This window comes from Siniperca chuatsi, linkage group LG21, assembly GCF_020085105.1.
Source record: "Siniperca chuatsi isolate FFG_IHB_CAS linkage group LG21, ASM2008510v1, whole genome shotgun sequence".
Taxonomy (NCBI): Eukaryota; Metazoa; Chordata; class Actinopteri; order Centrarchiformes; family Sinipercidae; genus Siniperca; species Siniperca chuatsi.
The window spans coordinates 7,559,469-7,585,250 of record NC_058062.1 but is presented as its reverse complement, the minus strand read 5'-3'; the positions used below and the strand labels follow the sequence as shown (position 1 = coordinate 7,585,250).

The 25,782-nt window shown below is 40.5% G+C and overlaps 1 protein-coding gene and 1 long non-coding RNA gene across 7 annotated transcripts in view; one reads left to right on the top strand and one right to left on the bottom strand.

The window, feature by feature from the left end:
- The first annotated feature begins 1,115 nt into the window (after positions 1-1,115).
- Positions 1,116-16,751, top strand: LOC122868340 (C1q-related factor). The gene is made up of 2 exons (XM_044180152.1): positions 1,116-2,228; positions 14,957-16,751. Exons 1-2 carry the CDS (start codon positions 1,620-1,622, stop codon positions 15,134-15,136), a joined length of 789 nt encoding a protein of 262 aa, XP_044036087.1. The 5' UTR covers positions 1,116-1,619; the 3' UTR covers positions 15,137-16,751.
- LOC122868342 overlaps positions 15,373-25,782 on the bottom strand; it is a 67,282-nt gene continuing 56,872 nt past the window's right edge. Inside the window, exons 4-7 of one of the 6 annotated variants that reach the window (XR_006376086.1) lie at positions 22,312-22,392; positions 19,445-22,213; positions 19,236-19,331; positions 15,373-18,846 (exon numbers count right to left, since the gene is read on the bottom strand). This is a non-coding gene — a long non-coding RNA (uncharacterized LOC122868342). Of the gene's footprint in view, positions 22,214-22,311; positions 22,393-25,782 lie in introns of all 6 variants that reach the window. The other 5 variants (XR_006376084.1, XR_006376087.1, XR_006376085.1 and 2 more) reach the window with 5 other exon arrangements.

Genomic DNA, 25,782 nt, shown 5'->3' with positions numbered 1-25,782 from the left:
AAAAATGCCCGCCTCTGCTGTTTTTACCATTGCCTCTGTGAGTTTATATTGACATGGACCTGCCATATTCTCACCATCCAACTTGATTTATTAGTCTATTTTGTGTTCTGAACTGTATTAGACCAAAAACACTGAAGACCGACCTCTCTGCAAACATAACACATATTTCACATGATGACTGTTTGTTTGCCATCTACAGACGTTGTCATTTGCTTTCTTACTTTACCATTCATCACTCTACGGGATGAAAATGTCAAACAAATGACATCACTGCTGCATATAGATTTTTTTTCTCCCAACCAGGACCTTAATTTGATAAAAACCATGAAATCAATACCTAAAAAAAGACACAAATAAGAAATGGTGTCAGCGGATTCAGGTGGAGAAACAGGGTTATTGACACGGGGAAAAGGCAAAGAAGGGAATAAAATAACAGCAGAAGAGCGTCAATGTCAGTGGCCCCTAACGGAAGGATAGATTGGCTGCTTTTAACCGTTTAGACCGTTTAAAAAAAGTTTTCAAACTGTTCTTCTACATGTTTGGTTGCATGATTAATTTGTGTGTAATGTGTAATTTAATTTACTGTTCAAGCTGCTGGCTTATGAGTTAATTCTTGGCATTAACTTTTGTATTTAGCACCTTTTTTATTTGAGAAGCTGCTAGCATTTCCTGGCATAGCAGATTTAAGTGCTGTCTTGTTTCTGTGCACATATATGCATGAATCTCTAGAACCCACCTCCAGGAAAAGAAAAAAAAAGATTGTCTTTCCACAGCTCCATCTTTATTTTTAGAGGCTGGATGCTGATGAGAGAGAGGAGAAAGCAAGTGGGGTGATAAACTGCATCAAAAGTGGGGAAAAGGAGGGAGAGAAGAAAAGAGAGGGATGAAAGAGGGGGAGCAAGATGGTCAGGGTGTTTTGTGTTGGTTCCTCGGTGGTTCAGGAAAGTGGTAGAAAGAAATGCAATGTGATGAGAGTCCTTCCTGTGAGTGAGTCGGAGAGAGAGAAGGAGACGTAACCACACCAACCTCTCACTCGATGGGGGAGCAAAGATGGGGGGGGGGGGGGCTCCACTGCTACTGCTGTATAAAAAGCCAAGCCTGAGAATCTGGCACCACAAACTCACCACACATACACACACACACGCACACACGGATCCAGTGGCTGCTCTGTATCTCTCACACTCACCCACTCTCATCATTTTCTCTCTCTCTCTCTGTCTCGCTCCCTCTGTCTCTCACTCCATTTCTCTGGGCTCTGCATTCTTCTTGCTTCTTCTCACAAGTCAGATTGTGTTTGTAAGTATGCACTGAATGTCTCCCTGTGTATGCTTGGGTTTCCTTAGGTCTTGATGTATGTGTGAGTGACTGGTTGACTACTTTAGTGTGACTGAGCAGAGCAGTGAGGAGGATCAAGTGTATGTGGATCTCTGTCTCACCCTCACACACTCGCCGGTCCTCTTGCAACTCTTCTCGGGATCTCTGGATCCCTTTCCTCGGTGACAGGCTCCCCACACCAAGCAGTCACCATTTCTGCCCCCGGGAGACCCACGCTGGCAGCGCAGCCCCTTCCCCGACTCAGCATCGGGAGGAAGACCCTGGTGGCGGCTGCCGTAGGGGTTATGCTGGTCCTGGTGCTGGTGGTCCTCATTCCCGTGCTTGTCAGCTCTGTGGGTACAGATGCCAGCCACTATGAGATGCTGGGCACCTGTCGTATGGTGTGCGACCCCTACCTGAACAAGGGCACTCCGGCAAGCAGCACCAGCTCCACCGGTCTCCAGGCTGAGGCAGAGGCGCTGAGCGACCACAGCAACGTGCTTCCACCCTCCACCTTACTGCAGGGCCCACAGGGGAAGCCTGGCAAGCCTGGCAAGCCCGGACCACCTGGACCGCCGGGAGAACCGGGGCCACCAGGACCAGCGGGTCCTCCTGGTGACAGAGGTGATCAAGGAAGGACTGGGATTTTGGGTCTGGGGGGGAACGGAGCTATCAGCACGGCCACCTACAGCACGGTGCCTCGGGTGGCCTTCTATGCAGGGCTTAAGAACCCCCATGAAGGCTACGAGATCCTCAAATTTGACGACGTAGTCACCAACCTAGGCAACAACTATGATGGTATTTCAGGCAAGTTCATCTGCAGCATACCGGGCACATACTTCTTCATCTACCATGTGCTGATGAGAGGAGGGGACGGCACCAGCATGTGGGCAGACCTCTGCAAAAATGGCCAGGTTAGTGCTTTGAAGTTTCCTTTCCTCAGTTTAAGCATACCTGACTCCTCTAATGCTCACTCTCCTCTTCTCCCTCGCTGCCACCTCTATGGCGCTCTCTCTTAAAAATCCACATTGTAGGAAGTTGATTTTTCATAAAGCCAGTGAATAAAAAGTGACATTGTGAGGCAAGCGTGCGCATCTGCCGTGCACCTCCAAAGCCCAGAGCGCACAGCTGTGGCACCCTGCGCGCCTGGAGATAAAGACGTGTTGACTGGTTGCAACCCGCGTCCCCTCTTTGCATGACGCGTCCTGACATTGCCGTGTCCCGCGATCCAAAGGACGCTCGGCGTTTGGGCTGTACAGGGAGTATGCGCCGATCTTTTTTCTATTAAACTGTAAAATTAATAGATTAATAAAATAGAAACTGATCAGGCGTTCCGTTTGTTTCTGAATTAGGATCAGTATCTAGAAGAATTGAATGGCAGTGTTGGCATTTACAGTGTTTTAGAGTGGAAAAGCTGGAGTGATAATGAAAAAGAATCTGCTGGAGTTGAAAATGTTTGTAATTTTATTTTATTATCATGTGTTTCGTGCAATTTATGAGTGATTATACTGTATTTCGAGTTATGTTAGTCGAGCCTTGATTATTATTATTATTATTATTATTACTCGTATTAATATTAGCCTATTATAAAAGTCGGTGTTTACACCCAATTACCTTCCGTTTCTGCTATTACAAATTACTTATACAACTTTTAGACTACGTGGTCTTTAGTGGCTTGTCTGCGCTGTAAGTGTAAAGAGGAGATGGGGAAATACTAGAAATTTCGCTGACAATATTGGGACCATACCTGTTTATTACCCACCGGATTATGCTGTCGGTCCGCCGCTGCATCCATTTTTCTTTGCAGTCGTGTTAAACGCATTAGGACGTCTACATGATCTATTCTCGGCTTCTTTGATGCATCATTTTAATGGGGCTCTAATTTTATTTTGCGCCCCGGAGGGTCTTCTCAGGTTGGTAATGTGTGCCAGTGTAGTTTGCAGCCTTCCGATCAGCTGTCAGATCTCTTATCTTCAAAGTGGCTCCGAAATATGTTTTTCCTGTAAAAAGATGAATGTTACACTACAGTTATTGCAGATATTGTTTGCTTTGTTTGCTCGGGCTGCTATTGTATCTCCATCATGTAGCCCAGTTTATTGCCAGTATCATGACAAACATGAAAAAGGAAAATGTATCAATGTAAAGAAAACAAATCAGGAAAGAAGTAACCTTATTTTTAAAAAAAGGCTTTATACTACAGTGAGCAGCTTTCACATTTGATCCTGCAAAACTTTTCAGTGACATCAAAGGACATGTAAAATTTCAATACTTTATCAATACTTACTTGAGCTCAATTCTGTGTTAAAGTGTATTATATGATAAAAAAAAAAATCATGAGAAAGTAGAAGTTGCCGGCAGTGCATTTCACACATGCTTCACAAGCTCAGCTGCACTTAATTTCTTGCCACCATAATATTTGTACTCAAAGTGAATTGTACACATGCAGACACAGTATTGTAATGAGAAATGCTGCTGGTAACAGACATTTTTCTTACTGTACACGATAAGTGAGATCACACTTATCATAGGTCACAGGAAATGCATTACTTATGTCGTGACCATTTTGAGTTTCTGATTCACTATCATCAGTTTGTTATACTGTCAGAAAAAAATAGCCCTGCAATGAGATAAGGTAAATAATAAAGTTCAAATCCACCAAATCTGATCCTCCAACTGTCATTTCACATCATGGCCCAGCAGCCTCTCTGACCTGTTTCACATCTGCTGGCTGTGTAATAATTGTATTTTTGGTTAATTTAAATTTTCTTAAATGTTTTATGTTTTTGGCAAGTGGAATATAAAAGAAATCATGGCAATTAATACACACAGAGATAGATTAAAGCAGAAAGCTGCTGGGGTCTTACATTACAAGTACAGGGACCATGATATGTGCAGCATGGAGAAAAAATAACAGTTGGTATCGGCTCTGTGGCGTGAACTTGCAGTCTCACCGAGGCAGCTAGAGGTTAATTACTTTAGCCCCGCCAAGTTCACACCCAGCAAGAAAAAGAGAGTTATAGCAATCGCCTTCTATTTATAATGTCTCACTCAACAGTAATGTTTATGGGTGGGCGTAAAAGCATTGATATATAATAGGGGAAGGAGAACATATGTTCCTATAAAACGCCTTCTGTTCCCGCTTCATTGTGCTCCCAAGAGGAGGGTGTGGCGGTACTTAAGTTAGACGCACACAGTGTGCATCTCCAGAGACCCGCGAAATGTTTATAAAGTGGTAACTTCTTCTGTCCTATGCACAGCTTATACATTAACATGCAGTCCTCTTGCTGCAGTGTTTATTAGGTTGTATGCTTGGCTGATGGAGAACGCCCCAGAGCCTTAGTCTGTGTAAATGACTGTGAATGGTTATAAATGTTGGGCCAACTTATGCTACATCATTGATAAAGTGCTGAGAGTCAAACTGAAGCTCCTACAGTCACACTGGTGCTTTTCTCAGCTCATTAAGGCTGCAAAAAGCTACACAGTGAATTGGGACAGGAAGGCCAGGGAATTGCAGACAATACTAGTATTTTATCATCTTTTGGCTTTAGTGAAGCAGTGGGTTTCTAGGCCCTGCAGTGCTGTTTCACTCCAGCATGTGCTCCTCCCACTCCAGGGGTTCTTACAAACTGTGTCTAACATCAACATCCATGGGTTACTTTATTTCTTCTCCTCTTCTTCCACTTTCCCTTTTCACTCGGCAGAGTGAAACCCAAGAATCCCAATACTGTCCCCAGAACTTTGACACTTTTCAAGCTAGACCAAAAAGTGAGCTTCCTGGTAAACAAACAAATAAGAAATCTATTTTCAGCAGACACTTTATCTGCTTTCCAAGTTCCTCTCCACATACTCTTTTGGCTTCTTCATCACCTGTTCTTTTACTTGCTTCCAAAATATTCTAACCAATCCTAACTTCTCTCCAGTAAATCAATGCTTTGCTATAACATGTCTTGGACACATCCTGAGAGACACAACAGTGACAATTAAGACAAATTCATGGATGCAGTAGAAGGGGGAGAAATAAAAGAGGACAGAAAAGACATAGTTATTGTGCTATTGTGCCATCAGGTCTATTTAATTGTAATTAAAAAGCTTGAACCAGATCCAGGATGTGTTTGCGCTTCTCCTCTCCATTCCCTTCTTAATATTGTTATTAATCCGCAAAACCGTTTCAGAGTTAATTAAAAGCAATGACTTCAGCGTCAGTCTCTCAAGAGGACCATAGTGAATAATCACTCTGTCTCCTCCTTTAATAAGCTTCAACGTCCTTCGTGCACATGGCTCTTCCCTAGCAATTACCGCTGCAGTCTCCTCCTCACATACACACACATTCACACATGCTCACACGCACGTGTACGCGCATGCTTGCCCCCACTCCTCCCTCCTTACCCATGCCCAACTGTGCACTGCCCTCCATCTCTCCTCTATGTCAGGTCTACAGGAGCTCACTTTTCTAAAGGAGCAGAAAGTTTTCATCTTAAAAGGAAAACTTTTTTTGAAAAAGCAGCAAAACGGAATCCAGATTTTGGTATCACAGAATCGATTTGCTAACACACAATGCCATCAATATTCTTCATTGCTCTCAAGTGATGCACTGCACTATAACAGAATAAGTTAGAGCATACCATCCTTTTATTAGATTTTGTTTTTGCGCTCACCTCGCTTCGAAGAAAAGAGATTCTTTCTTACCCTAAAATGTTGCTCAAGTTCAGTCATTTCCCTGTCAAGCTATTCACCTCAGTCTATCATCGACACCTCCAGGGGGATCTGCAGCTCTGGTGCACATGAACACAAGACTGTTTATCGTGCTGCTGTATATCCAGGTGAAACCCACGCATTGTGTTCAGCATGTGCTGTCAATCCCAGCATTAAACATAGGAGCTGAGCCACCTGGATGGGGGTCTGCTCTGTATGATTGGGTTATTGACATATTCTCTATTGATTCCCTTCAATAACGTTTCACTCAGGATGGGCTGTGGTATTTATTGATTTTTTATGAAAAAATGTGAGTGACCATTGCAAGCACTAAACACATGAGTTATCTGCACACTTATACAGCAATACTTGATTGATTTTAACATTCTGGTAATGTTCAGACCTGCTATTCTTCATCGTGGTCTTCAGCACTGAGAGGCCTCTGTGTGTCTGCCTGGTGTAACAGAGAGACTCTGTCTGAAATAAACAGACTGGGTTTGAGAGAGCCACCCTCAGAGTCTCAGCATCTTTGCCTGCGGTATTGATCCCCTTCTATGTATGTGTGCATGCGTGTTCGTGCATGTACGTGTGTCTCTTTCCTTTTTCTGACAGACCCATCTCTTTCTGTGTGATGTATAATGTGGCATTTCTTCTATAATCAGCCAGAGAGGTAGTGGAGGCGGACCTTTGGCCTTGATCTGCTGTGTAATTGGACATTGGATTTGACACTCTGCCGAGTGGAACATTAGAGCTGGCCTAATTAGGTGTGAGGGCTATCAAATGTAGATTGGCCCATGTTGTTAGGAAATACCACACAGATTGGAAATGTCAAAATGACATCGGGCTGTCATCTGCAAGCACAGGGAAGAAAATGTATCATTTATTGGTGAAGTTTCAAAACTTGCTCGAAAACTGCCCACCACTTGTGTGTACTAATTCTATTACGTTAAAACATTTTACACTGAGTTCCTCAAATAGAGAGCTATTAGAGCCCAGGAGTGCACACACTCCCCGCGCTGGCATCTCAGATTAAGTAGCTCATGAAATACTGCTATAATGTCTTGTGTATTGTGAAAGCAAAAACATACAGTCTAAAATAGGCTATGGATTGTCTCCTGTGGCTGGCTGACTCAAGGATGCTATGGTGTTGACTCACAAGACTTCTTCATTATAATGAGGGCCATAAGGGAGATAGACAAGTGCCCCTGGCCCTCTTATGCAAACATCTCTCTCAGTCTCTCCCCACGCCCCTGACATTTAGCCGTCCCCTGAATTCAGTCTTCAGTGATACCCACAATTATCCTCTCCCTCTTCATGGGAAAGCAGCAAGTCAGTGGCTTCAAATGACTCACAGTCTGCTACATAACTCAATGTGTTTAACACCTCCTGCCACCCCTTAAAATGAATATGGGTAAGACATCAACAATTGCCCCAGTAAGAGAGGATGAATCGGCTAATGTATAAAAAATGCATGTCATAGCAAAGCTGACATTCTGCCTCTCATCCAACACTTATACGGAAACTCACTTTTCCTCATTTAAGAGGAGTCTTTTTTTATTTAAGAAAAAAGTAAAATCTCAGTGCCTCAGGGTTACTAGGAAGCACACTGGAAAAACAAGCTTAGTGTGAACAAAGGTTTAAAATTTTGCAGTAAAAGTCTCTTTTCAGACAATGCTGGGAGCAATGATTGTGGTTTTGGTGTTTGGGCTAGAGGCAGACAGTGCTGTGTATCTCAGTAATTAACTGAGTGTGATGAGTCAGACACAAGAAAGAAAAGAGTGGCTGGATTGCAGGTCAAAGCTGATGCCTCTTTTTTCAACCACCGTATCTTCTGACAAGCCTCTTTCAGTGGCTCTTTCAGGAGAAGCTGTCTTGATTTCATCCTCTTTGTCGCTGTTGCTGAATTGCGATACTGTTATTCTGGCCTCTTGAGGGTTTCTACAGAATTTGGATCAAGTATCAGTGGTACATGTGATCAACTAATGAACTAATGCCTGACACCAGACTCACCTTTAGCATTAGTGTAAGCAATTGCATAAAAAGTGAGGGGCTTGTGCAGTAAAGTCATTCTGTTTCAAAGGAGGCTGAGCAGGTACACAGAGAACAGCTGGTGAAATTAATTCAGGAAGCCTTTTTCCACTCTCGTCTGACAGATGGCAAATCTCCTGTTACCATTTCATTCCTCTTATCATGTTTTCACTTAGGTTCCTCCGACAAATAAACCTGTAACACATGGGAGACCCGACGCTTTTTGACACTACAATTCTCTTGCAACCCATTGTAGTTTCCTGTTCTCATTATTTCAGTAAAATTGCATCTTGTGTGTATGCATGTGCACAACAATGCATGTGGATGTATGTGTATGTCTTTCCTTCACTCTGTGTGTGTTTGTGTGTGTGTGGTGCAGTGAAATGTTGGACCAGGCTCAATAGCGGTGACAAGCTATCTAAGCTGCTATTAAGCATGCAGTTCACGGCTGGAATGTTCAAACACAATTAGATGGCAGTACACTTTGATTTAAAGAGGACCAATAGACTCGTTGATCCAAAATGGAGGCTCAACATCAAGTCAACAAATCCCCGTCAGAGAAGCCATAAGACATGTCCTTGTCACAGTGACAAAGCCTCTTGTAAGATCGCTGTCCCAGTGGGACGTTACAGGCTCCTCCTGCACAAGACACAGCAACAACAACAACAACAACAATTTCAGATTGTCATGAGTTTCATGAACAGCATTCTAATAAAGGTTTATAATAGATTCAATCCAAGCCAACCATACAATACTGCACACTACAGTTGCTGAATGAAAATAATGTCAGTCAGTATTTTTAAATGTGCCATAAATTCATCTCTGATTCTTCACATAAACATCGTCATTATTGATAACTGTGATGTTCATATTCAGTTATACAGTGCACAAGTTACGAGAATTCACACTTCACTTTTCTAGGCACACACTATCTATTAAGCCCAAGCCTTGAATTTTCTGTGTCTCCACTCAGAATATTATTCAATCAAAGCCATCACGTTGACAATGTGACAGATGCAAACATGCACGAGCAGCCAGAAGGAAGACAACATCGCCTGACACCTCATTTACCATCGCTGGAGCCGGCGCTTACAGCCTCATGCTTTGTTTGTCTTGTCAAAGTTCCTCTACATATTCTGTGTCAAGGTCACGCACTGCCAGTTGGCTGTTTGTCCTGCTCATCTCTCGCTATACATCTGCCATTCCCTACATTTGAACCGCTGGCTCATATCCCTAACAAGTTCCTTGTGTGCACTGGAGGCAAAAAAAAGAAAAATGGCTCCCTTATCATTATTTCAAAAATAGTGTGAGGTTTTATTCATGCGAGCTTATCATTGAAAGCAAATGAAGGAGGCCTAGACTGCAGCTGTTAGTCTCAGAAGGGGATAAAAACCATTAGAGCAGAGAAACAAAACAAAACAAAAATATCATTGTGGAAGAACTAGAAGGATTTCAGGGAAGTTTGCTTTCACCAGGGCTTTGCTAATTCTGTCTCTGCTAAAGGAAAATGTTATATTTGTACTGTCCCCGTCCTCCTCCCAAAAAAACATCAATCGTGCATTTCTTAAATTTAGCTCCTTAAAGAGCAAATGAAGAGAATAATTCAAGCTATATTACACATCTGTGACATTACCAGAGGTTCCCATGTTCTGTGTGAACACCTGGAAAGCAAATATTTTGATTAAGTTTCATTAAAATCCCAACTGACAAATCCTCCTGAGCCATCCTCACCCTCAGCGGTAACCCTCTAATAGGATGGTGTTGACTTTGCACGCTCAGGGCACATCATAGCATATTAATATGTACTGGACGCTGGCATCTCAGAATCAGAACAGGAGGCTTTGTTTGCACATCGATATGAGCTGTGCTAGATTTAATCAGGAGGATAAACAATAAAAAAATGTACAATATTCCATACAGTATATTACTCCTGCATCTTTAAACCTCTCCTCAGAATTTCATTATCCAGATTAGCCTTTACAGCCCTTGCACATTTCATACCAACGTGACTTTCACTGTCCATGGTATGTTGTTAAAAAGTCTGAGACACCCTCCAAACCCTCCCCTTTTTAGAAAGGGAGGGTTAAGAAGGTGATTTGGAAAAAATAGTAGTTTGTCTTGCGCTCTATGCAACCTGAGGAAGGTCATTAGGACTGAAACGCTGAACAAATATTACTTCAAGTGTTGTGCCCATGCTTGAAGTTCTTTTAAATTCATCTGGCTCACTATAAAAGTTTTGTATATATATATTTTATTTTATTCATTTCACCTTCCAAGTTTTTTTTAATCATTGACAATAATGCTGTTAAGAAGGCTAAAGAAGTGTCAACCTTGCTCCTTTTTGCACCATAATTCAATGCTGTGAGCTGAAGGCAATGTAAAGCACAGTTTTGAAAATCATTCAGAGAAGTGTCTGATGGGTTACAAGAGGACTTCACAAGAAATCCAGCAGAATATTGGCCTATGCCTAAAAGCACAAAAAAGCAAGTTAGCTGCAAGTAATTAAAATTCAACATTTTTATTATGGTGAAACTTTTGAGAAATATTTTGCTGTCGATGCTGGCTCCCTGTATTTAATGTTCAATCATCAATCTGTGTTAATAATGGTCATTAATAAGCTGAGTAGTTGTTTTTCTCACCAAGTAACACAGAGAAACACTGTGGCAGCATGTACAGTGTTGACTTCTCGGGGATATTAGCAGAAATGTTGTCCCACCTAAGATGAAGTGTTGTGAAGAGATGTTCTGTAATGCAATGTTACCAACATACTGTAGCACACAGCCTGGTTTGGCCAGGTTCAAAATAAGGTGTCACAGATATGGCACCTTACCACTTAAATGCTTTTCACAGTAGTGGTGCCAGAAAGACTCACTGTAGCCTCTAGTGTAAGTCTGCCTGTTTCTCATTGTGTTGCTTGGGAGAGAAGCACTGAAGACAGTCAACAGACAGTATTCAGTAGTTTGAACAGTGATTCAAACTACTAAGCTTTACATTTGCTATTGTAATACAACTTTGCACGCCACTGCACACTTTTATGTTTCCAACAGCAGGTTGTTAAAAATCAACAGAAGATGAGCCGAGGGTTTAGAATTATGGCAGAAAAGACAAAGGGAAGAAGATCCTTAGTAAAACATAGCTTCATTAACAGAATCCATAGAAAAAGACACAGTACTAAACAACATTTGACTAAGGAGTCACATCTGGGAAGTGTAGTTTAGAAACACTACAATAAGAGCCACCAAAAGGGAGAACAAACAAACCAAAACAAAAATAAAAACAAACACTGTATTCTTTAAATAAATCTTTAAATCACTGATATAAATTGCGCAAAAAATATATCATTTATGATTTTAATATATCTAAATGTCCAGAGATCCTGTTCCAGGCTCCCTGTTAGGTTTGGCAACAGTGACGCTTTCTGTACAGGAGATCTCTTGTCAGTTGCTGGCCTCTCCTCACATTTGTCAATATGCCTGTTGTGTGTAGCTCTTAAATAGGCCAACTAATTATTGGGCATCCTCTATGACGCCTGTTGGGCCAGCTTGTCGACACCCGCTTGAAAAGCCCCGATTTAAAGCTGTGTGGACAAACACTGAGCCAAGGCAAGGGCCAGAATGGACTTTAGAGACCTGATAATGAGCCCCAAAAACACTTTAAATGCACGTAAACTATTGATTTTGATTCAACCTCACTGACCAGACTAAGTGACTAATTGGTTTATTTAAGCAGTGGCTACTTTAAAGGATGTACAGTGATTTTCTTTTTCATCTCAAGAAAAAATAATGATCTTTCAGTTCAGATCGTTCAGTTCCATTCTATTCAAGTCATGACTGATGCGGTTCTCCTTGTTAGTAACTGTTTAGTAGCACTGACATACTGTGCAGACTGTTAGCATTTGGAGAGGCACATTTTTTGTTGTTTCACTCAACCAGCACATTGGACTTAAAATAAAATAATGCCTATTAGGTTAAAGTACTGACTTTCAGTTTTAACTTAGCATCCATATTGGGTGAACATTTCAGGAATTATAACTCAATTTTATAAATATTATAAATCAATTTTAGGTGACCAAAGTTACCTGACAGATTAACAATAATGTTAACGAAGTCAATGTTTAGTTCTGAACCCTTTGCAGTCCATTACTATCTGCAGTTTATGACCCACAGACCCAGGGCCAGATGCATAAAACTCTGTGTAGATTCACGACTAAAACTGTATGTAAAAACAAAGACAGAAATGTGCATATGCATTCTTTTCGTCAGATTTACATGTTCTACTGATTCAGTTTTATACATCTCAATCATTGTGGGACTTGGAGCACCGTGCACCAGCCTCATTGCCACTCCCACAGTTTGCCATAAATGAATGTAGAAACGCCCTTAAATCTGTTTGCATATTAATGATTGTGCCTGCTCCACCACTCCTTAGACTTGTCAATGAGAAGAACAACATAGTGCAATGCATCGGCAAGGTTCTCCAACAGCTCCAGAACAGCGGCCATTATGCGCAACCATAATGCACTGCTGAGGCTATTAATAATGCCCATACCACTGATTCATCACATGTATCTGCAAACCATCATCATGGTGATATCTCAATCATCATTATCAAACGTGATAAGGATGATCAATGATTAATTTATAGAGCTCATATTGAAACAGACTTTACAAAGTGCTTCACAATTCAGGATAAAATTAAAAGATAATTGACACAGGGAAATTATGTCTCAAATGTAAGTAAAAAGAAAGATAAAATTCATCACTCAGAAATAATTTAAAATTAAGTTTATAAATGTGCCTTTGATTGACATTTTACAGAGTGCTGTGTTGACAGCAAAAATAACACAATCAGTGAAACTGGCTAACAACCTAAACAAACAATGTTTTACTGTAAGGTTAAGATCTCTCACCTTACATTTCACGTCCACCTCATCATTTCACCCGCAGCTTTCTCTTGAAAACCGTGTGTACACCTGGTCTGAAGTATGTATGAGGTACACACATTCTTCCTTGTGCGCACACATCTTTTAGACATGATGCTTTATTTGTAGAAAGAAAATAGTTCCTACATGAAACTGCTCACAACAGATCTGTGGATTATCTTGAGTAACCAGGTTATGATTTCTGGAAAGAGACATTACTGTTGAGTTTTTAAATGGAGTTTTTTGGCGCTTTGAGCACCGCAGTGCCATATAGTGCCATATAGTTCCATTATATTCCAAAAAGGCAAACATCTATATGGCTGATATCTCCAAAACTCGGCAACTCACACCAAAACATGTCCATCATGAGTCAGACAATGTTATAGGAATGCAATGCTAAATCAGTGGAGTACTTTTTTAATCTAATCTAATCTAATGTGCTGGACTTCAGAGCCCAAATTACAGAAAATACTGTATGTCAGTGTCCAAGTACTTAACAGACTGCACTGTGCGGAATAAGGTTTATGTTTCTGTCTGTTGTGGAGGATCACATTTAATTAGGACTGTTGGCTCAGGCACACATGCTGGCAACATCCAGTCTATGACCTTCATGGTATGTCACTGCTGGTTTCTCCTAACTTTCTACTCACTCTAATTTGTATTGTATTTGGCAAAGACAAGGCTACAAACAGTTACATGTCTTAAAAATTCAAATACAGCAAAAGTCAGCATTTTGTAGTAGTCATTCCTACTGACAACGTGCACAATTAGTCTCTCTGTCACACACACACTTGAAAACACAGCTATTGTTTCAGCGCCCATTTGGCACTGCAGCTACACTTTCCTCCCCAGAGAGAGAGAGAGAGAGAGAGAGAGAGAGAGAGAGAGAGAGAGAGAAAGAGAGTGTTTTTGGTGGAGGTCTTAATTAGTCAGGACAAGTTATTTAGAAACTGCTCCAAATGTCCTATAGCCCTACTGGCAGAATACACATGCGCACACACACAAATACAGACAAAGACAAACTTAGAGATGAAAATTCCTGATTCTTGATCTTTTTTTATATCTTTCAAACTCATTCCAATGATTCTTGTCACTCCTCGCTATGAGTTATCAAATAGCTCTGCTCATATTCAGTGTGTCCAGTAATTTAACTTCAAAATAAAAACACTTTGAGAGATTTGGTATTTCAAAAAATATACTGTAAAACTGAGTTTTGATTTTGGTATTCCCTAACTGATACACGCTCCTTCTGTGCCACAAGCATTATTAATCTCTTGTGGTGCAGCAACAATGATTTTTCAGACTAGTGACAGTTTTTTAGGCTCTCTGTGGTTGCCCATTCATTACCTCTGCCAAGAAGACGTTTTTATGATTTTGGTCTCATTTGTTTGTTCACTAGTTCGTTAGAAGAATATATCAAATCTTCATCAATAGATAAATAAAAATTTGGTGAACTTTAGGCCATGGAAAAAGGAAGATGTTACTAGTTTTTGTTGGAGAGTTGAATCCAGGCATGGCTCCAGGAATTTTCTAAAGGATGTTTTATCATTGTAAGAAAGGGCATTTTTGAATATGTTCACTATTTTCTCATAAACTCCTGCACTTTCTAGAACAGAAAAAAATAAATAAATAAAAACTCTGGCTCTTACATCTAATGATTTCCTACCATTGTGTGTATTTTTATGCAGATCTTGATCTTAGAAAAATTCAGAACATTTTCTATTATTAAAATAACACATATAGAGGATTGTGCAGCCATGGTGGAGATATCTGAGTTCTTTCAAATTTTAAATACTTTTAGTTTTGATTTACGGTAAGGGAGTGGTAAAAGTATCTGTCTATCTAAAGTATGTCAGTAGTATGAGAGAATGACAATTTATTATTTTATATTATTTATTATTCTGGGAATTTCCTAAATTAATTAAGCAAAGGTCCTAATATGTACTGTAGCTAACAAGCCTACCCGTTCTCCTATATGTTTGTCTGTCCCTGTTATTCCAGGTTCGTGCCAGCGCCATTGCTCAAGACGCTGACCAGAACTATGACTATGCCTCTAACAGCGTCATCCTCCATCTGGACGCAGGGGACGAGGTTTACATCAAACTGGATGGAGGCAAAGCCCATGGAGGAAACAACAACAAGTACAGCACCTTCTCTGGCTTCATCCTCTACGCAGACTGAGAACAGACAGACAGAGACAGTCAGTCAGACAGGAAGAGAGAGAAAGTTGTACGACAGGTGGGGTGTGTGTGTGTGTGTGTTAAAGGCCGGAATGCTTTCTAGTTTTCCTAATTCTCTCCATCATCACGGACACCTCTGCTTCATATCCATCAGCCAAGACATCCAGGCTCTATAGCCGAGCCTAGATGCAAAGCTCCTGAGGACACACTGAGAGGGGAGTGGGACGTGGGGTGGAGGTAGGCTGGTTTTTCTTCACTCCTCGCAACGATGCCGACGTGTCAGAAGCTCCTCGCTTTCAGTGTCTCTCCTCTTCAGCCCTGCTCCATTGCACAGAAAAATCAACAACAAAAACGAAAACCCTGCAAAAGTGGACGATCTCATCTCTTCTCTCCAGTGGCAACACTCAGATATACTGTCAGTGGACTCGATTGACTGAAACTTGTAGTGTTGTTCCGTGCAATTTTCCTTAGATTGTGTTTTATTTTGTAGCCATGCATAGTATTCTACACAAATGAGATTTAAAAAAAAAAGAATATATTTATCCCTTGTGAAGATATCCTGTTTGACTGAGAGATTTGTGAGATATTATTTGTGATGCAGCTCAGAGATCTAACAGCTGGAAAAGAAATCTTTAAATGAACACTGTCAGTATTTCATGGCAGTGGGTGTTTTTCTTCATCGCTGGGTACAGCTAGGTAACTATATATTGTTCATGTGGAGAATAACAATTCTGCACTGTACTTTCCAATGTATCTGAAAATGGAAACATCTCATATTGACAATACCTTTTCCACAAACCACCTGACACTGTTTGCACACACACAATGTCCTGCTGCTGTTCGGATTAAAAGTAGAATTCAAATCATCTCTTCAATGTTTTAGTTTTGTGTAGATGCTCTACTCTGCACAACCAGCCATGTGATGAAGCAAATTCTTCAGATTCAGTGGTAACCTAGTTGAAGAGCGCCTGTTCTTTATTCTTCTTTGCTGTGTCGACCTCCAAGCCTTCTTGCGCGGTAAAAAAAAAAGGGGCTTCTGAAGTGGAGGGAGAGGGAGAGAAAGTCACAAAGACGGAGAGAGAAAGAGTGAGAAGTGAGTGAAGTGCTGGGGAGGGGCGTTCAGGCACAATAACAGTAGCGGGCAAATTTTAGGTTTCAGTGTCTCTGAGCTTCACTGAATGTCATCCATTCATTAGCTGCGTATTCACTGACATACAGGCATTATGGTAATATTTACTCAACATGGCGGCCTGACAGCTTGCTTGAGAAGGAAATTGATTGGGTGAGTGACTTGGTCTTTGATGACTGCACATTTGTGTGTTTGTGTGCACGTGTTTGTATGTGTGAGTATGTATGTGTCTGTGCATACCAGTGAGTGTCTGCATTTTAGCATGTGCCGTGCCATAGCTACATCATTCTTTTTCAGAGTTATTCTGTGCTACAGCCAATGACAGATATTTTGCTCAGCAGCCAATGAGATTGTGCTCTGTAGGTTGGGAAGCCTCTATAGATATGATGAGAAGAACAAACAGCTTGTAAATTAAATCTATGACATGTTTGTCTATCTTTTGGAATTGTTGAATACGTTTAAATAATAAATGGGATTTTTTGAGTGACTTGTCTCACGAGAATTCTTGTATCCCAAATACGCTAATTAGTGAAAATTATCTGTAAAGGATGTCATTTGCTCTGTAAGTCTAACTAACTACAGTGCAAACAACACGAATGGAAATGTGTGTTTCTTGTTCTGTTTAAACTAAGAATTTTAACAATGGCCTGTCAGTGCAAACATAAAAAAAATCCTATCAGCAAGTCCCTCATCTCTCTTTTCTCTTCAAAAAATAAAGTATATTTAGTGTGATGGGTGTCAAGGGAAAGATGTCTGTGTTTCTACTCCCTTCGTCCCATCCTAAAGTGATCCTGTGGAGCTTCTCTCCATCTGTAAAGGTGCACTTGGAGATAAAGACCCTCCAACTTTAGCAACCAGTGAAGTAAAATGCAGTTCTTGAATGCTGATGAGTCCTTAAGGAAATGCAGGCTACTGCTCAATTGGCAATCACAGCATCTTTTCACAGATTCTCATCAACAGAGGCATGATATACCCAATGTGGAAGTGTGGACAAAAGACAAAAGACAGGGGGAGGAAAGATTGAGCGAGATAGAAGAGGAGCGGAATATGGTTTGACAAAGACAGATGGAGACACGAGAGAAAGAGTAGGCCACAGAGAGAAGTAATGGGGAAGGAATAGATAGGGAGGGAGAGCATAAAGAGAAATATAAGAAAGACAGACAGAAGGATGGGGGGCTGGTGCCGATTTGGGGTGGAGAGGGAGGATGCCTGGATTGTTTTCAGGGTAGAGTGATTCTCTGTCAGGGCTGTGTGAGGTGTCAGGAGAGATTAGCCGGCGTGAAGCTGGAGGAGAAAGCTTGAGATAGCTTGGATTGGACAAGTGTCAAGGACTGGACATTCCTCGGACCTGGCAGGAATGGGATGTGACACTTGCTGCTATGTTGGTCCGCGCTACTTTGCTCTTAAGGGAGCCAATCACCCCTCTCTGTATCATTTTATCCATTTCCCTTTAGCATATAACAAGCTGATGTAAGCTGGTGGGAATGAGAATATTTGAGTCTTGTTTAATGATACTAACATCTGTAAACCGTTTCCACAGTAATTTTGAAGACATTATTACTAAAAACAGGGTCATCACTGAAAAGAAGCATCTACCAACTGCGTTTTAGTTTTTGACCCCAGGTCAGATTTTGTTTGAAATTTCCTGGTTTACACAAACCGGCACAAAGTGGGAAGTGGCTGCTCTTCAACACAAATGGACTTGAAGCTGTCAGAGCTTCTTGCAAACACAGATGGTGAAAGAAGTAAAGGGGCAAAAAATAGATTTTTCTGTTTATCTTCATCTTTTGAAAAAAAAAGCATCCACTTTGCAAAAGGGAGCAACTTGGCTCAAGGAAAAAGTGGGTCTCGCATTGTCACAGCTCGGCTCTTAGAATAACGAATAATGCAGCAGTTTCTTTTTTGCAACAAATGTGTCACTCAACCAAAAACATCAGTGAATCCAATCTGTAAAATCAGTGGGTTATGGAGTGATAGATAAATAGACTTTATTGTCCCAGAGGGAGAATTGTTTACACAGCCAGTACATATTCCACACAGACACATACTGATATACACAATACATGAAATATACAGTGTATATGTGCATATGTGAGAATGTGCTGTGGTCTTAGCAGTGCCAAAAATAACCAGAAACCATAACTCTGGAGGGTAGAGAGGAGATCTCATTGCACTGAATGCTGACCTGGTCTTACACAAAGTTTATGAGTTGGCATTACTTTTTTATGCAGTAAAACCCAGAAGTTGACATAAGTTATATATTAAAAAGCCACAGAAGAGTTGAAAAGCATTCAAGACAGAGACAGGAGTATTCCAAAACAAATATTTTGCTCACAACATACCTGACAGGTTATTGTAATGGGAGGACAGAATTGTCTCACTAGGTTGGGGTGATCCATTTGCTTTGTCTATCAAACCTTATGCCTAAATTAAATAAACAGCTCCTAAGCATTTTAGCAGTGTCAAGAAAGGAGCAACTGTGGTGACTTCTGGGTTAGTTATGTGCCCTGCATATCCTCATGAGAGAAAACTGGGCCCAGGTGTGTCTCTCCTAATGGGGAGCTGTTCTATAAGCCCCATCCCTGCAGACAAGAAAACATATAATGAATTTTATACATTATATATAGTGCCGTCAAAAATACCAACAATGGAACGTAAAAAGTAGTGTCCAAAATATTTACACTTCTACAATCCCACAATGCAATGTCACATTTTTGCAGCAAAAATTACTATCGCCAACTCTACACCTGTCACTGATGACTCACTAATATATGTATATATATATATATATATATATATATGCTCAAGAGTACTTTGGCAGCAAGTTAAGGTTTACAAAAGGTTTCCATCGACAGCGATAACTTTATAATTCTGGCTTGCATGCACTCTAGCACCATCATTTTCTTTCTATGTTCAAGCTTGACTTTTTTCTCTCACTTTCTTTTTTTCACCTATTTTCTTTTCTCCTTACCGTGTCCTGCCTGTAACCTGGTATGACAAACACAAAGGTTAGAAAAGCAGTCAGCTGTTAGTAGACCGGCCTCCTCCTGCCGCCCCAGAGTCTCTCCTATAAGCACACACACAAGCATAAACGTACACACAGAAAAACACAGAAACCTCTGCATGATAACGCAGCCAGTCACACATTAACACTGTCAACCTTGCTCTGTTTGCTCCTACCACCGCACATGATTCCCTTTGTCAGTTTGGGTTGCGGCCGAGGAGGAAGCCTTTCCCAGTTGTCCCTGGATGGTCTGAAGCTGCCAGGCCAGGTGTACTCTGCAGTCACTCCCTGTGCTGAGGGAGACGAGTGAGCCGCCCGGGCTCTTATCTGCAGGCCCACCCTCGGACTGTGTGACACCGTGACCCCACCTCGCCACTCCACTGCCTTGTATACACTTGTTTAATACTGCAACAACATATTCCTGGCCACAGTAGTATGAAAGTTGACTCACAGAACTTCAGACATCTCTGACCCTTATCCCTTTCTCTAACTTTAACTCGCCACAGATGCTGTCTTGCTCTACTCCCTTTGTACTTTTGTTTTTCGTAAATGTCTGATCGCGGCCTGTGTTGGCCTTACATGCTGCAGGCAGAAACAGACAGGATGCAATGTGGTAAATGTTTCTCACTTTCTCTGTCTCCTCCTCCCTCAAAGTGAAAACACCATGGTATTCTCACATGTTGTAGCGCCGCATCTCCAGAGAACTCACTGTAAAGAGAGATAAAAAAGCACAAACAAACATCCAACATGCCTTTTTTCCCCTTCAGCAGGCTGAGTGCATTAGTGACCTTTTAAAGTGCTGTCTCCCTAGTGCTTTGCACACACCCAAAAGAAGAACAAACTACTAATAGGACTAAAAAGCTGACACACTTTAAACAAAGATCAAACCATTTCTTGGCTACGAGGCAGTGCTTGCTACATTAATGGTATTCAATTATGTAGCCAAGACAAACAAACATCTTTGTAGGCAAACAGCAACCAAATGTGTAAAAGTTTGTGCAGAATGAGGACCACAAATATGTAAAAATACTGTTTTACTTTTTATACACAGAGTTAAGTGCTGTAGTCACTCATTGTTTTATAACTCTGATAACACAGATCTAGAGATAGATCTATTCCATCATCTAAAACAACATCCATGACTTTACATGCACATTTCATTTATCATACAAATGGAAAATAAAAGGCTAGGATTCTGAAGAAAAAACAGCTATGCAGATGGAAACAGATGAGGACACTGAATACAACAATATAAAACAGATTCACTGTAGTGTTTTGGTGGTTGCGGAGTACATTCGAAACAGGCAACTTGCAGAAATGAAAGCATTCGTTTTCTTCATCTACAAAATGACCTTATTGGTTAGAATCGTGGGAGGCAGTAAGCTCACACCATATAAATCTAATTGCAGCAAATCTGTATGTGTGTGTGTGTGTGTGTGTGTGTTTGTGCGAGTGCGCATGCTTGTGTGTGTGGATTGCAGTGGTGATTGCGTGAGCGGACATCAGACAGAGCTACAGGGCCTTAGGCAGGGAACTGCGGCGAGGTGGATAAGGTCAGAATTGCAGAGGGCAAATGTCAAAGAGGAGATATTACCCACAACATTACTCCCACTCGACCAGGATACACCATTACATGGTGTATTTCAAACATAAGCATGCAGATAAAATAGATATTGATAAGTAAGAGAAGTAGTTACTTTAGCTGGCGAAATAAGATATTGTTAATAATACATGAAGCCTCTACAAGATTGCTAAGCCAGGAAATAAGTAATCACGCCAAACTTAATAACATATAAAAGCCTCCAGATTCTTGCATTACTTTGAGCAGTCTGCTTGTACTGCGTAATAACTCCCCAAATTTAGATCAGTTTGCTCTCCCCTGCTGCTTCTCACAGTCTGATGGATGTGTGGCATGCTAGTCATGCCGCCTTTTGTCACCTGTGCTGCGCTCGCTCTGGGCAGGGAGACAGGGAGAGAGCTATGGGAGGTCTGGAGGTGGCCATAGAGGGGAAGAAATAGACATCTGTGATTAACACATACAGACACGTGTCAGTGTGGTGCATTTGCTGGGAGGCTCGCTGGGAAACGCTCACACACAACCTGCTCCTGACAGCAGAAGTTTGCCTAAATAAAGACACAGATAAAAGGATGAGAAAATCTGGGGAAGCCATGATGAGTCCGCCAACACATTCACAGAGAAACGTGAGCGCTTGCACTACATGAGTAGAAATGAATTAATAGATTGAGTGAAAAATACATTTCATGCTGAAGTGAAAGGCATGCAGCTGTCTGCACAGGTGCAAGTGCGCAAACATTCACACACATATACACACACACACACACAGAGCCAAATGCATGCATGCATGCATCTCATACCTCCCTTTGGCATGTGCTACAACAATTAATCGTTTGCAGTGTTATTTAGGACCTCTGGAGATGCGCCAACTTAAAATGGTTTGGGGGTTTGGAAAGACAATTCCATTATTCTTTTCTAATACCATATGTTCAGATTAAACAGTTCTCTCTCTCTCTGTCTGTCATTGCATACTTGTGAGGATTGCCATTGACACAATGTATTCCATAGCTCCAACTGGCAACCTTAACCAACACAACTACATGTCCAATCTCAACCCTTACCCCAGCCTTTAACGGTATTTCTGGTATATTACAACCTGGATCTTAACCCCAACCCTTAAACTGAACCCAATTCTATCCTCACAAGGTCTAAAACTCAAATTGGTTTTCACAATACAAGAAATACAAGAGCACACTTATGGGCGAGGTTGAATGGTTTGCTAACTAGGGATTATGTGACTACCTGTAGATGACTGTTGCTGTTCCACTGGGCTGAATTCACAGACACTGAACACACGTACAATTGCAGAGGCACCAGCAAATGTTCAAGATGACATCTCCTTAACGGAATACATTAACCTGGTGATCGGCTGGGGAAAAGACAAAGTTTCAAATAAACAGGAGAATGAGCCCCTGCAAGGTGGAGGCCTGAGAGAGAATAAACTAAATCAACACCAGTACCCCTCACCTGTATGTGGCTTCCAACTTCCAATGCTGATCAGGATGTAAACTTGAATCGTTAAAAGGACGCATTGAGGAGTCTTTGTCTCTGAGGAGTTACACAAGCAGAAATACACACACAGACACACACACACACACACACACACACACACACACACACACACACACACACACACACACACACACACACACACACACTTGAGGGAATGGTTCCATGGAGAGATTCAGTGAGCCATCTGCCAAATTAGGCCATGAGCCATGAGCCCACAACTTCACTGTTCTATTCAATTTTCAATTACTGGGCTAGAGGCTTAAGCACAAGGTCTGTTTACACACATTTGAACACATACACACATTAATAGAATAGATTTTTTCACATCATGCATCCAATATGAGATAAGATGAAACATGCAAACATGGCTAAATTGTTTCCATAATGGATAACTTACATGGTACCACTACTTGTTTTTTTTTTTTAATATTCAACACTTGGCATCACAACGCACAGCAATGAGATGCAACAGCTTAAGTGAGAAATCAGCTCCTGAGGGGAACAAACACATGGCAACACTGATCTACATACATGCATACACATGAGCACACAAACATACAGTAAATTCCGTTCATTAACAAACACATGAAGATACCAACAGAGGCTTCTAAGCCAGCAGCAGAGCTGCTTCTGTACACTGTGCCAGCTCCGCCCCTTCCAAAATGTCAGAGGCGTACATAGCAAGGAGGGTGTGAGGTGATAAACGCACTCGACTGAAAATGTCACCCGTTGCCATGACAGCCGGAAAAGTTTGGCAAGGACTAGAGTGCTTCAGCCAAAGGCCAGATTATTTGCTACAGCTCATTGAGCCTGTGGTTTCTAGTATGACTGTATACAGGCGTGTACTATAAAAAAATGCTGGAAAATCTGTATTTCTCTGTATTAATAAAAAAAAAACAAAGTAACACTGCTACATGCCTTAATTAGACTTTGCCAGTGACAGTAATCATTCAGAAAAAAATGACTCAGAGACACCAAACTAAGTTGTTACAAAAACAGTCTGAAACATATTTCAGAACCAGGGTGTTGGTGAGGATTCGAGAGTTGTTTAGAAAGTAACCTGAGGGAAGTGGGCAGATGGAAGGAGGTGAAAGCTATTTAAGGGACCATTCGGGGTCTCTGTGGTCCTTCCTGTTGATCAGTCATCAGTAAGCCCACCCTAAGGCCGCAGTTGCATGTAAAACCTTTTAATGCAGCTTGGTTAGTCCAACCAAGGTCATACAAAGTTGCACTAATGAAACTGTAGCAAAGCTGAAACTGCTTAAACTTGGTGCACTTAGGTTCAGTGATATTGTATCTATCTATAATTTTTGTACCCAACATATCTCATACGCGGAGTGACCTGAAATATAGGAACACCTGTATGATCTAATGCAATAAAATAGCCCTGCTAGAAATACTAGCTTGAATTTTTGTTGAAACTACTATTTTAATTGTGTGTTGACTCAGTACTATGGTATGTTTTAGGCTGTATTTAAAAGATACAAGATAGATTTATTGATCATTTTACAACCCAGGGTTGTATAACTAGATTTTACAGATATACAGTAGATTTCGTGGTGTTGTTGTATTGAATTCCATTATATTGAAAGGTGTTTCTAATATTTTATAAAATATATATGAAAAACCTAATTTACATATATAGAGGAGTCGAAACAAACTACAGTTTTAAAAGTTGAATCAACAACTTTCACAAAGGTCATATTTATTACTGGACTGTATTGTTTTTTATTAATGTAAGGGGGTTTCTAGTTTGCAGGCTATCTCAAGAATCTACTAAAAAACAATCTCAACTAAGAGTCCACTCACTCGCTTGCTCTGGAGCTTTTGACCATTATCACATGGTCTTAACCTGCATACGTCAATCAATCTAGAATTGATTATGAATTAAATGACATGCAGAAGCATTTGTTTTCCTGGATAAATTGTCCGAACATGTGTCTCTCCATATAGGTCAGTGACATTTCTGCAAACTAGATTATAAATTCTCTGCAAAGCAAGAAGACAAGCACAAATTTAATCCTATCTTCACCAAATTTGGTAACATATTTGAATGACCCAAAAAAAATGTTTTCAAATAACTTGTTGCCAAATAATTCATAAATGCACTGTGCAAATGCAGCCAAATTTACACAATGCATGAACGTATGAAGTCCAAGTGATCATGAACATTTTTTAACCTGCATTTCACTTAAATGCAGGCTCTGCAGGAATGCCTGTCTTTTTTCTTTTTTGAGTAATAAAGTAAAACAATCTGTTGTAAATTAAAATGGAAATGATGACATTTCCCAAAGAGTTAACTAATACCCCTTATAATCTTTCTTTTTTCCAAATGATAAATTGTACTACTTTGAAGTCACAATTGCCAGTCAGTGTTTGTCTGGTGCTCTCTGAAGCAGCTGCTGACTGCCTTCCTAGAGGCGGGTATGAGACTCACAGTTGGCTAATTATTATGGAAATGTGATAAATTACTATAGTTGTCTAAAACCTTGTGGTTGCCAACAGTTACAAATGTTATGCTAAGTTCAATGTACTTAAAAGTGATATCACTGCCATAATTTGAAAGCATGAAGGCAAGTTTTGAAATGCTGAAACTCAGTTTTGGAAATTGATTTGCAGTTCAGTTTTAGGTCTATGTTAATATACACTATTTGTCTTTGTAATTTCACTGTCAATATGTGTGAGTCAGAAATACATGATTCTGACTGATGGCTAAACATCCATTAAAATCCAAACCAATCATATGCTTTGTTTTGTCATCTGTCAGATTTACTAAAATGTACACCAGTTCCTTATACTTTCACATATATTCAGCATATACCAACAAGGTACATATTTCAATTTTTTCAGTGATATCTAAGATGTTTTGTGGAAATATACCATTTACAGATATCAAATACAGGTCAATAGCTAAATTGCAGGGAGGTTATAGCAACAACAATAATGAAGGATAGGCAAACAGGTGCTTTTGTAATTGATTGATCAGAATCAGAATCAGAATCATAAATACTTTATTGATCCCCGAGGGGAAACTCTTTTGTTACAGCTGATCACATCAGTGCACACAGGAATAGAAGTTCTAAGCAAATCAGAATATAATACACTATAATACAGGCAAGATAAATTAAGTACAAAGTGGATATAAGTATAAAATTAAAATAAGTGTAAAGTACAAAGTGGATTTACCGGTTGATGATAAGTATGTAAGGTATAATAATACAATGTAATAATATAAGTAATAAGTAATAGTGCATGAACTGTCAAGTTAAGCTTATTAAGATGATTATGAGACAGTGGATATTGCACAGCAGTAATAGAAGTATGAATAAATATCAATAAATAGGGAATATTAAACTGAAAAGAGTATATTGCACAGGAGTATTAAACAGAGAATATTGCACTATTATTTCAAGTATTGCAGTGATG